The sequence below is a fragment of the Coregonus clupeaformis genome, chromosome 30, assembly GCF_020615455.1.
Source record: "Coregonus clupeaformis isolate EN_2021a chromosome 30, ASM2061545v1, whole genome shotgun sequence".
Lineage (NCBI taxonomy): Eukaryota > Metazoa > Chordata > Actinopteri > Salmoniformes > Salmonidae > Coregonus > Coregonus clupeaformis.
Genome location: NC_059221.1, coordinates 18,022,505 through 18,035,998, shown reverse-complemented (window position 1 = coordinate 18,035,998; position 13,494 = coordinate 18,022,505). Strand labels below are relative to the sequence as shown.

Sequence of the window (13,494 nt, the reverse complement as noted above, 5' to 3'; positions counted from 1 at the left end):
AGACAGACCACCATTAGCCATTAATACTCATTAACAACCCCGGAGAGCAGGGAGCAGAGTAGAGAGCTCTGTCAGAGCAGTGCAGAGAACCACCCTGGGGAAAACTAGAGAATCAACTAAAAGAAGAGTCCAGGAAATAATACCATGGAAAATAATATTTTAGCTGGACAGAAAATTGACTAACTGGAGCTGCGTCTTAAATGGTACCCTATTAACGGCCCTGGTCAAAATTAGTGCACTATAAAGGGAATAGGGTGCCATTTGGGTCGTATCCTGGGAGTTGTTCTGTCCCTATAGGCTATGCAAGTAAAGCAGTGCTTCTTCTATTCTAAAGGGTCTGAGTTGATCTGGTTCTAAAACTAGGGTCTCTGTTCAATCAAACCCTGATTGTTCACCACATAGTTTGTTTTCCAACAACCTCCAAGGACCTCCCCCTCTGGAAAGATGACAATGATGCTCAAAGCAAAGCAGCAAAGCCTGAGGAACATACATCCTACCCTGATCAGTGGGTGTTAAGGTTTTTTCATGAGTTATTGTGGTCTGTTCCAGGACAGCATTATCAGCCTGCTACTGCCCAGTAGGTCCATGTGTCTGCGACATCCAGGGCCTCCAGGCTAAACACTGGGATAGCTGGTACAGAACGAGACAGTGCTATTGGCGTCTGCGTCTTCTTCTGAGTCTAATTGGGAGTCAGCCTCTGTGGTCGGCCTGTCGTCACTTCTTTGTCTGACATATGTTCAATTCTGTGAGCAACACAGAGTTGGCTCAGCAGAGAAACATCAATGGCTGGGTGATCAATATCCTTATTTGAACATAAGACTCGCCGAAAACATCGGAAATCACAATTAGTCAACACAAGCCTGTAGTCCCAGATGGCTCAATGACATCACTCAGCAGTGAGCACGCAAGTTCCCTCTCCCTCCCTCCCTCCCTCCCTCCCTCCCTCCCTCCCTCGCCATGTAGTGTATTTGTCTCGTGCACTGATATGGTCTCTAAGCTGTTGAGATCCGATTAGAAACAATCATTCACTTCGGATAACCTTGAGTAAGACATTATGGGTTTATGGTCTGTCCCAATATCTACACTAGCATACAGAACGCATGCCCAATTAAATACCCAATTCATTGAATACACTGCTTCATAATTACCTGAGGGTGTGGGAGCCCCCTGCTGGCCAGGGGAGGGGGTGTCCAGGCTCAGTTTCCTCTTGGCTTCCAGGACTGGGTTCTCAAACTGGGTCTTCTGGTTGATATGGCTGCAGCAAAGAGACAAGACAGAACACTAACTGGACAGCTCGATATACACAACACAAATACACAGAGTGCTACTGTACATATAGAAAACACTCAGAAATACAGCATCAAGCAAGGACTAATACACACTTGTTTAAAAATCGTACAGAAAGTGGAACCGACCAAAGGAAAGTGAGGCTTTTATGTTTTCACAGCTTTCTTATCATTGTTGTCCTTCTCCTTGTAGAGACGTGACACCAGTTATCTGTCTCGTTACTTGGCGGTATCACTTCATTGGGTAGCAATACAAAAATGTCGTGACAAATACTCCAAACAGGTTTCTGTCTGTTTCCCACTACACTCACAGTACACAGTGTATTCAAATCCCTGATCGCTATCCAGTCATGCAAACCTCTGCTTGGCATGCACACATAAGCTGGTACTGTACAGACTATCATCTGTAAACCACAATGAATGACGCCACAATGCTACTGTTGACACACCCTTTTACTGGTTGATGCTTCCTTGCTTACACATTAGATACATATTCAGCTGACCTAAGATCAGTAGGATAACCTTATACTCTGACCAAGGTCCATACCTCTGCTCACAACGGCCACATCGGACTGACCTAGGATCAGTAAAGCAGCCTGTGTGCCTGCTGTTCCCTGCTAGCTGTAGAGCTGTAGCCTTTCGATGCCACATTCCCAGGTCAGCAATTTGTGTTTAAACTATTCAGAGAGGAGCACCCCCCCAGGTTGCACGTAAAGCTGGGAAAGCATCGCATCTGCATAATGCTCCTGTGCTTTAACAGTTGTAGCTCAGAGCCAGACGTGACTAGCTTTTGAACAGGCACAAAACGGATGCCACTCCCGCTCTGCTCCATAAATCAGACGCATGCTGAGTGTGTGTGAGATACTGTGCATGTGTGACAGGGTGTGTGTATGTGTGCCAATTGCCAGTGTATGTGTGTGCCTATTTGTGCGCGTGCCTGTATGTGTTTGGGCGTGTCGATGTGTGCCAGTGTGTGTGTGTGTGTGCCAGTATGTGTGTGCGTTTCGATGAAAAGTATTGTTTGTGCTCTCGTTGGGCATGAGTCATGCTGAGAGTTATCCTCCCTATTCAATCAGGGAAGAGAAGTGGTCCTCTGTGACTAAGTGTGCTCAGTCCGCTCCTTTGATTGCTATGGCTCTTGTTCTGTACTTTAGTTAGGAAATAATGAGCCATTCTGTCCTACTGTATTCATTCAAAACAAAAAGACAGGGAGGAAAAAAAAAACTGGTTGTCCCGGTGACCCTTAGCATAAACAGATTATGTTCATGTAGTCTCTCTCTCTCTCCCTCCCTCCCTCTCCCTCTCTCTCCCTCTCTCTCCCTCTCTCCCTCCCACCCCTCTCTCTGCTCCTATGGAAGGCCATGCTGGGTGAACTCTGTGTGCCAGTGTGTGTTTCTGAACAGGGTGAGGTCATGCCTGTTGCCCCTCCCCTGTGCCCCCCCTGTACCAGGCAGTGGCAACCCTGTAGAGCACAATGAGAATGCTGTATGGGAAGGCCAGCTGTCCTTAGTCCATCTTCTCAAACTCAATCGTTACTATAGGCTACATTTGAAAACCACACAAGCTCACGTCTGCCTGTCCAGCATCTCTTAATGACTTCAACCTGGTGTATAGCAATCCCAGCTCATGAAACAAACACTTGTTATTATCAAAAGGCACTTCTTCTAACAGTCTATTGTACAGTATACACTATGAAACAAAGATAAATGACATAAAGAATGATAGTCAAAAGCTTTTGAGCACCTTAAATGACATTTTGGGAATAATATAATAATATAATATGCCATTTAGCAGACGCTTTTATCCAAAGCGACTTACAGTCATGTGCGCATACATTTTTGTGTATGGGTGGTCCTGGGGATCGAACCCACTACCCTGGCGTTACAAGCGCCATGCTCTACCAATTGAGCTACAGAGGAAAAAAAGGCAAACTCAGCTCCATCCATTGAATCAGATGGCTCATGTATCAGGCAGTGGCAACCCTGTAGAGCAGGGTTGCCCAACCCTGTTCCTGGAGAGCTACCCTCCTGTAAGTTTTCACTCCAAACCCAGGTGTTATTAACCTGATTCATCATATCAACCTGGATAATAGCGGATGATATTGCCACTCCTATTTGCCATATTTTTAAGCCTACTAGAAAGTGTGTGCCCCCAGGCCTGGAGGGAAGCAAAAGTCATTCCGCTACCTAAGAATAGTAAAGCCCCCTTTACTGGCTCAAAAAGCTGACCAATCAGCCTGTTACCAACCCTTTAGTAAACTTTTGGAAAAAATGGTGTTTGACCAGATACAACGTTATTTTACAGTAAACAAATTGACAACATACTTTCAGCACGCTTCTAGAGAAGGACATTCAACAAGCACAGCACTTACACAAATGACTGATTGGCTGAGAGAAATTGATGATAAAAAGATTGTGGGGGCTGTTTTGTTAGACTTCAGTGCAGCCTTTGACATTATTGATCATAGTCTGCTGCTGGAAAAAACGTTAGTTTCAGAGTGGGTGGCAAGGAATAAGTTAGTCCTAAATATTTCTAAAACTTAAAGCATTATATTTGGGAGAAATCATTCACAAAGCCCTAAACCTCAACTACATCTTGTAATAAATAATGTGGAAATTGAGCAAGTTGAGGTGACTAAACTGCTTGGAGTAACCCTGGATTGTAAACTGTCATGGTTAAAACATACTGATACAACAGTAGCTAAGATGGGGAGAAGTCTGTCCATAATAAAGCTCTGCCCTACCTTCTTAACAGCACTACCAACAAGGCAGGTCCTACAGGCCCTAGTTTTGTCGCACCTGGACTACTGTTCAGTTGTGTGGTCAGGTGCCACAAAATAAGAAGCCAATAAGAATAAGAATAAGCCAATAAGAAGAAGAGACTTGCTTGGGCCAAGAAACACGAGCAATGGACATCAGACTGGTGGAAATCTGTCCTTTGGTCTGATGAGTCCAAATTTGAGATTTTTGGTTCTAACCGCCGTGTCTTTGTGAGACGCCGAGTAGGTGAACGGATGATCTCTGCATGTGTGATTCCCACCGTGAAGCATGGAGTAGGAGGTGTGATGGTGCTTTGCTGGTGACACTATCAATGATTTATTTAGAATTCAAGGCATTCTACCACAGCATTCTGCAGCGATACGCCATCCCATCTGGTTTGCGCTTAGTGGGACTATCATTTGTTTTTCAACAGGACAATGACCCAACACACACCGTCAGGCTGTGTAAGGGCTATTGTACCAAGAAGTAGAGTGATGGAGTGCTGCATCAGATAACCTGTCCTCCACAATCACCTGACCTCAACCCAATTGAGATGGTTTGGGATGAGTTGGACCGCAGAGTGAAGGAAAAGCAGCAAACAAGTGCTCAGCAGATGTGGGAACTCCTTCAAGACTGTTGGAAAAGCATTCCAGGTGAAACTGGTTGAGAGAATGCCAAGAGTGTGCAAAGCAGTCATCAAGGCAAAGGGTGGCTATTTGAAGAATCTAAAATCTAAAATATATTTTTATTTGTTTAACACTTTTTGGGTTACTACATGATTCCATATGTATTATTTCATAGTTATTCTACAAAAATAGAAAATAGTAAAAATAAAGAAAAACCCTTGAAGGTGTGTCCAAACTTTTGACTGGTACTGTATACTCACTCAACGTAGTAGGTTCCATACTGTGGATCCTCAATCTTCTCCCAGCCATACGGAAGCTCTGCAGGCAAGAGACAGAAGCGGAAGATGCAAATCAATGTGCTGCTCTGGAACAATTGATACACAGTCTACCCACACAATGAACCACACAGGTCTGAATGACAACTCACTACAAGGAACTAGGGATCCAGGGTTTATACACACCAACTACTGAGAGGGCTGCCTTATTTGTCACCGGGTGTTTGGGAGGGAGAGAGAGAGCGAGACAGCGAGATAGGAAGTAAGGAAATGTGTAGCTGTTATGGCAATCCTGTAAAATAATGGCTTGTCTTCTCCCAGCGGTGTGTGAGTGGAATCTGGAGTGTGTGCTGTCCTGTGACGAACACATGCAGGGGAAAAGAGTGCTTCACGCAAGAGGGGACTGTGGAATTGCCTTTTTGGAGATACAGTGATGATGAGCTCTCTGCAGGTCTCCCACAAGCCATTAGGGGACAGGGGGCAGGCTGGGTAATGTAGTGTCACCACATCGCTGGGGCCCGCTGGGCCATGTTTAGCTGTTTACAGTTCTGTCTGTCTGTCTACATGTCACAGCCTTCAGTGGCATACATGATTCCCACTCATAGTTCTGTCTAATGGGGTGCATTCAGACTATGGACAGTAGTGTGTGTGTGTAGGGAGGGTGTTTGAGTGCATGTGAGTGAAACCTTGCTGCAAGAACCCTACACCGTCTGTATGTGAGAACGAGTGTGTGTGTGGTGTTGTTCTTCTGTCCTCGTGGGGACCTGAAATGTTCCCCACAAGAACAGTAAAACAAGGAAAATTCTCCCTCGTGCTGACATTTCCAACGTCCCCATGAGGACAAAGGCTATTTTAAACTTAGAGGTTAGGTTTAGGGTTACAATGATGGTTATAATTAAGGTTAGGAGTTAGATTTAGGGTTAGGTTTAGGGGTTAAGGTTAAGTTTAGGGGTTAGGGAAAATAGCATTTTTAAAGGAAATATATTTTAGGTCATCAAAAGGATAGAAGAACATGTGTGTGTGATTCTCACCTCCATCCTCACACTTCTCTGGGGGCTTGGCCTTCTTGGCCAGCCTGGGGTCCAGCCAGGTAGTGGTCTTGGTGTTGTGACTGTGGAGACAGAGAGGCACAACTTTACACGCTGAACAAATAGCACCACAACAACAAGGTAAAGTATAGATATTCACCAGCCAGTGTTTGGAAACCACTGTCCCCTCGTGCTCCCTAACCATTCTGCCAAACCCCAAACAAACAAATCAAACTAAAGGCCCCTTCAAAATCACAAACCTGTGTCATTATTTTGGAATCAAGTGACTCTTTAAGGGAGCCTTTGAAATTGGAACAAAAGGAACCTTTGAGGGAGGAATGGAGGGAGGTATGGATGGAGAGGTAGTCAGCACAGAACAGAGGAAGACAGGTCATCTGAGGGAGAGAGAGAGGGATGGAGGAAGGAGAGAGAAGGGATGGAAGGAGAGATGAGGGAGAGAGAGAGGGATGGAGGAAGGAGAGAGAAGGGATGGAAGGAGAGATGAGGGAGAGAGAGAGGGATGGAGGAAGGAGAGAGAAGGGATGGAAGGAGAGATGAGGGAGAGAGAGAGGGATGGAGGAAGGAGAGAGAAGGGATGGAAGGAGAGATGAGGGAGAGAGAGAGGGATGGAGGAAGGAGAGAGAAGGGATGGAAGGAGAGATGAGGAGAGAGAGAGGGATGGAGGAAGGAGAGAGAAGGGATGGAAGGAGAGATGAGGGAGAGAGAGAGGGATGGAGGAAGGAGAGAGAAGGGATGGAAGGAGAGATGAGGGAGAGAGAGAGGGATGGAGGAAGGAGAGAGAGGGGATGGAAGGAGAGATGAGGGAGAGAGAGAGGGATGGAGGAAGGAGAGAGAAGGGATGGAAGGAGAGATGAGGGAGAGAGAGAGGGATGGAGGAAGGAGAGAGAAGGGATGGAAGGAGAGATGAGGGAGAGAGAGGTAGTCAGACAGAGCAGAGGCAGACAGGCCCTCTGAGGCAGGAATGGAAGGAGGGATGGAAGAAGGGAGAGGAGAAAAGAGAGAGAGGTAGAACAGAGAGAAGATGCAGACGTCTTGCAGAAAGCAGAGAGCAGAGAGAGCAGGCCTCTGGGAGCGTTCCATTTGTCCAATTGTTTCTCCTGCTCAGAGAGAATAAGCTATTGATTTTAGGGCAGGGTACAGCACCTGGCTCTGACTTCTGTATGCTGTGTGAGCCACACAAACAGAACAGACTGGTAAACAACGGAGGGAGGGGGAGAGGGCCAAAGCTTTAAGCCCAAGCCCAGCACCACCACATCAAATACAGGAAAACAACACACCTGTATTCTAGACACCAGATAGGTTAATATAATGAATAATTTCACAAATCCTATGCCATAATTACAATAACAATAATACTATTGTTTACTTTTCCAAATGCTGTACTGTCTGAGCCGCAGAGAAAGAAGTAGGACACTGGATCTACAAGTAACACAGAAACTATTCTCTGTACAAACAAATCACCATGCTCTCTTTCGAAACGACCTCTACTTCCAGCATCACCAACACCACCCTGGCACTGTACTGGAGTAGAGTAGAGAACCAGAAGACCAGTACTTACTCTATGAAGTAGACCATGCCCGTCTCGGTGTAGGCCATCTCCCAGGTCTTAGGCAGGGGCTCCTGGCTCTCGTCGTGTGGTAAGGTGTTCCAAGTCCTGAAGTCCATGGCTCCACTACTGGACTGGTTATAGCTGGGTACAGTCTTCCTCCACTCCTGTCCAGCCTTGTCCTTGTGCTCTGTGGGGGTGGCCACGGAGGGTGAGAGGGACAGGGGGAGGGAAAAGTGGAGAGAGAAGGGTGGTGAGCGTATGGAGGCAGCATGGAGAGCCCTGTGAGCTCCCTGCATTTCTCCCTGCTTCTACTACTGCCGTGCTGCTGCCCTGGACAGACAGACTGTGGGCTCTAGACTGTTACACACAGCACAGGAGAGGGGAGGGAGAGAGAGGGGAGGGAGAGAGAGGGCAGGGAGAGAGAGGGGGGTAGAGAAAGGGAGGGGGTAGAGAAAGGGAGGGGGACACAGAGAGAGAAAGAGGTAGAGAGAGAGAGAGAGAGAGAGAGAGAGAGAGAGAGAGAGAGAGAGAGAGAGAGAGAGAGAGGCAGAGAGGGTAGAGAGAGAGAGAGATACAAAGAGAGAGAGGCAGAGAGAAGGGGGCCAGAGAGAGCGAGAGCGACAGGGCGAGCGAGACGGAAGCGCAGCAAGTGTGCCACAGTGATGTTGTAGAGAGCAAGCGGCTAGCGGGCAGCAAGGGGAAGAGCTGACCAACACTACGCTTCAGCCCTACCTAGCTCAGAGACCCTATTAGCATCACACAGCCCAGCCCTGTGTGTGTGTGTTTCAGTGTGTGCGTGTGCTCTTATCTGCAGGTTTGTATTTGCATGCCTCTGACCTAACTCATTACTGTATTCAATGGTGAGACCTGTTTTCCTGATCTGAATGGAGGCAGAAAACAACACACATAAAGATGAATGCAAGGAGCTACTGTCAGCAGTAGAGTGCTTGACATATTTACATATAAAGAGAAGGACCTCTTCATGTTGGAGGCATCCTTTGTAATGTCAACAGAAAAATGCACATACAGTGAGGGAAAAAGTATTTGATCCCCTAGGTTTATATGAACAGTGAGAGACAGAATAACAACAAAAAAATCCAGAAAAACGCATGTCAAAAATTTTATAAATTGATTTGCATTTTAATGAGGGAAATAAGTATTTGACCCCCTCTCAATCAGAAAGATTTCTGGCTCCCAGGTGTCTTTTATACAGGTAACGAGCTGAGATTAGGAGCACACTCTTAAAGGGAGTGCTCCTAATCTCAGCTTGTTACCTGTATAAAAGACACCTGTCCACAGAAGCAATCAATCAATCAGATTCCAAACTCTCCACCATGGCCAAGACCAAAGAGCTCTCCAAGGATGTCAGGGACAAGATTGTAGACCTACACAAGGCTGGAATGGGCTACAAGACCATCACCAAGCAGCTTGGTGAGAAGGTGACAACAGTTGGTGCGATTATTCGCAAATGGAAGAAACACAAAATAACTGTCAATCTCCCTCGGCCTGGGGCTCCATGCAAGATCTCACCTCGTGGAGTTACAATGATCATGAGAACGGTGAGGAATCAGCCCAGAACTACACAGGAGGATCTTGTCAATGATCTCAAGGCAGCTGGGACCATAGTCACCAAGAAAACAATTGGTAACACACTACGCCGTGAAGGACTGAAATCCTGCAGTGCCCGCAAGGTCCCCCTGCTCAAGAAAGCACATATACAGGCCCGTCTGAAGTTTGCCAATGAACATCTGAATGATTCAGAGGAGAACTGGGTAAAAGTGTTGTGGTCAGATGAGACCAAAATCGAGCTCTTTGGCATCAACTCAACTCGCCGTGTTTGGAGGAGGAGGAATGCTGCCTATGACCCCAAGAACACCATCCCCCACCGTCAAACATGGAGGTGGGAAACATTATGCTTTGGGGGTGTTTTTCTGCTAAGGGGACAGGACAACATCACCGCATCAAAGGGACGATGGACGGGGCCATGTACCGTCAAATCTTGGGTGAGAACCTCCTTCCCTCAGCCAGGGCATTGAAAATGGGTCGTGGATGGGTATTACAGCATGACAATGACCCAAAACACACGGCCAAGGCAACAAAGGAGTGGCTCAAGAAGAGGAACATTAAGGTCCTGGAGTGGCCTAGCCAGTCTCCAGACCTTAATCCCATAGAAAATCTGTGGAGGGAGCTGAAGGTTCAAGTTGCCAAACGTCAGCCTCAAAACCTTAATGACTTGGAGAAGATCTGCAAAGAGGAGTGGGACAAAATCCCTCCTGAGATGTGTGCAAACCTGGTGGCCAACTACAAGAAACGTCTGACCTCTGTGATTGCCAACAAGGGTTTTGCCACCAATTACTAAGTCATGTTTTGCAGAGCGGTCAAATACTTATTTCCCTCATTAAAATGCAAATCAATTTAAAAAATGTGTTTTTCTGGATTATTTTGTTGTTATTCTGTCTCTCACTGTTCAAATAAACCTACCATTAAAATTATAGACTGATCATGTCTTTGTCAGTGGGCAAACGTTCAAATTCAGCAGGGGATCAAATACTTTTTTCCCCTCACTGTAGATCTATCACCCTCCTACACAGAGGTGAGTAATATGAACCTTTCTGGTGTGTGCGCGGGCAGACCATGCAGTGATGAGTATGTATTCTCAATGTCATATGAACATCACGTCAGTCATTGAACAGTCAAGCCTTTATCAAAACAGCCTTGACTACTCTATCTACAAGCCTGGCTTCAAGATGATTGTGCAATATGTCTTGCACCCTTTTGCTAAATGACTGAATGCCTGAATCTACATCATCCAAACAAAGCCATTATGAAAAGCATCCATTCAATCAGGAGGCTGAAGAACCAGGGATAGATAGTTGACTTGGGTATGATGCACTACATAGGTAAAGGTAGAGCTGAGGGTGTCTCTTCATTAACAAAATAAACCACGGAGGAAAGACATTGAGTGTTCTCTTCATCCCACACATTGACCCATTGTTGTGTGTGCCCAAGGCCGTAGAGATTGTGTGCAATGGAACAGCTCAGGCCTGCACGCCACACTCATGTGGCTTTCTTTCTGTAGAGTCCCTGACCTGTCTAACTGTTCTTAGACTTGTGCTTCAGTCGCTTTTCCCATGGCACTTGCAACACGAAGGTCGTGGGTTCGATTCCTTCTGGGGCCATCCATACCAAAAACGTACGCATGCATGACTAAGTCACTTTGGAAAAAGTGTCAGTTTAATGGCATATATTTTATTATTATTATTATGCATTCACAAAAAGTCATCAGCGACTCTAACTGTATTCAGAACTGTGTTTAGCCACCCAGCCCTCAGGGCCTGCCCAAGGCCCCTCTGATATGCCTGATCACAACTGAGACATTTTAATCAGGCAGAGCGAGGACGGCCCAGGTGCCCAGCTGCAGGCAGGACCCTAAGGTCCATGGCACCAGACAGACTGACCGTCGAATGGATGAGAGGGCTACATTGTCCTCTCCCTCTGTCATTGGCACCATTCAGACTTGAAGTGGGGGAGTGCCCTTCGGACGGGGCCAGGGTGAGCCAGAGAGAGGACACAGGGCTATGATCAGAAGCTAGGCAGGGCTTTCCAAACCAAACAGGGGATAGCTGTGCTGTGGGAGCAGGAGCCAGCTGGAAGGACCCCAAGCCCAGAGGAGAGGAGAGACACTACCGGGGGAGCCTGGATGGCAAATGGGACACGGCCAGATGCTGCTCCAGGAATGGAGATGGAACAGGTCCTCCCCCCCCCATCACTACTAGTTTGATCAATGTTGGCACTTTGTTTCTGAATTTGTTTACAGTTCAGAACATGCCCTCGTAAAACTGACTATCCTACCGATCCTTGACTTCGGCGATGTCATTTACAAAATAGCTTCCAACACTCTACTCAGCAAATTGGATGTAGTCTATCACAGTGCCATCCGTTTTGTCACCAAAGCTCCATATACTACCCACCATTGTGACCTGTACGCTCTCGTTGGCTGGCCCTCACTACATATTCGTCGCCAAACCCACTGGCTCCAGGTCATCTATAAATCACTTCTAGGCAAATCCCTGCCTTATCTTCGATCATTGGTCACCATAGCAACACCCACCCGTAGTTTGCGTTCCAGCAGGTATATCTCACTGGTCATCCCCAAAGCCAACAACTCCTTTGGCCGCCATTCCTTCCAGTTCTCTGCTGCAAATGACTGGAACGAACTGCAAAAATCTCTGAAGCTGGAGACACTTATCTCCCTCACTAACTTTAAGCATCAGTTGTCAGAGCAGCTTACCGATCACTGCACCTGTACACAGCCCATCTGTAATTAGCCCACCCAACTACCTCATCCCCATATTGTTATTTATTTTGCTCATTTGCACCCCAGTATCTCTATTTGCACATCATCTTCTGCACATCTATCACGCCAGTGTTAATACTAAATTGTAATTATTTTGCACTATGGCCTATTTATTGCCTTACCTCCATAACTTACTACATTTGCACACACTGTATATATATTTTCTATTGTGTTATTGACTGTACGTTATTCCATATGTAACTCTGTGATGTTGTTGTTTTATATCGCACTGCTTTGCTTTATCTTGGCCAGGTCGCAGTTGTAAATGAGAACTTGTTCTCAACTGGCTTACCTGGTTAAATAAAGGTTAAATAAATAAAAAAAAATAAAAAAAGAAATGAGAGGATACTATCTTTGAGGGAAACACAACAAGGACAAACTGTATCTGTGCTAACTGTAAGTCGCTCTGGATAAGAGCGTCTGCTAAATGACTAAAATGTAAATGTAAATGTACAGTGAGGGAAAAAAGTATTTGATCCCCTGCTGATTTTGTACGTGTGCCCACTGACAAAGAAATGATAAGTCTATAATTTTAATGGTAGGTTTATTTGAACAGTGAGAGACAGAATAACAACAAAAAAATCCAGAAAAACGCAAGTCAAAAATGTTATAAATTGATTTGCATTTTAATGAGGGAAATAAGTATTTGACCCCCTCTCAATCAGAAAGATTTCTGGCTCCCAGGTGTCTTTTATACAGGTAACGAGCTGAGATTAGGAGCACACTCTTAAAGGGAGTGCTCCTAATCTCAGTTTGTTACCTGTATAAAAGACACCTGTCCACAGAAGCAATCAATCAATCAGATTCCAAACTCTCCACCATGGCCAAGACCAAAGAGCTCTCCAAGGATGTCAGGGACAAGATTGTAGACCTACACAAGGCTGGAATGGGCTACAAGACCATCGCCAAGCAGCTTGGTGAGAAGGTGACAACAGTTGGCGTGATTATTCGCAAATGGAAGAAACACAAAAGAACTGTCAATCTCCCTCGGCCTGGGGCTCCATGCAAGATCTCACCTCGTGGAGTTGCAATGATCATGAGAATGGTGAGGAATCAGCCCAGAACTACACGGGAGGATCTTGTCAATGATCTTAAGGCAGCTGGGACCATAGTCACCAAGAAAACAATTGGTAACACACTACGCCATGAAGGACTGAAATCCTGCAGCGCCCGCAAGGTCCCCCTGCTCAAGAAAGCACATATACAGGCCCGTCTGAAGTTTGCCAATGAACATCTGAATGATTCAGAGGAGAACTGGGTGAAAGTGTTGTGGTCAGATGAGACCAAAATCGAGCTCTTTGGCATCAACTCAACTCGCCGTGTTTGGAGGAGGAGGAATGCTGCCTATGACCCCAAGAACACCATCCCCACCGTCAAACATGGAGGTGGAAACATTGTGCTTTGGGGGTGTTTTTCTGCTAAGGGGACAGGACTACTTCACCGCATCAAAGGGACGATGGCCGGCGCCATGTTCCATCAAATCTTGGGTGAGAACCTCCTTCCCTCAGCCAGGGCATTGAAAATAGGTCGTGGATGGGTATTCCAGCATGACAATGACCCAAAACACACGGCCAAGGCAACAAAGGAGTGGCT

At 46.2% G+C, this 13,494-nt stretch overlaps 1 protein-coding gene across 2 annotated transcripts in view; it reads right to left on the bottom strand.

The window, feature by feature from the left end:
* Nucleotides 1–13,494, bottom strand: part of LOC121545742 (membrane-associated guanylate kinase, WW and PDZ domain-containing protein 3) — a 192,591-nt gene that overhangs the window by 22,419 nt on the left and 156,678 nt on the right. For both annotated transcript variants that reach the window (XM_041856534.1, XM_041856535.1), the window contains exons 5-8: nucleotides 7,554–7,731; nucleotides 5,978–6,057; nucleotides 4,932–4,989; nucleotides 1,149–1,255 (exon numbers count right to left, since the gene is read on the bottom strand). In XM_041856534.1, the coding sequence (XP_041712468.1) occupies nucleotides 1,149–1,255; nucleotides 4,932–4,989; nucleotides 5,978–6,057; nucleotides 7,554–7,731 (423 nt within the window). The remainder of the gene's footprint in view (nucleotides 1–1,148; nucleotides 1,256–4,931; nucleotides 4,990–5,977; nucleotides 6,058–7,553; nucleotides 7,732–13,494) is intronic.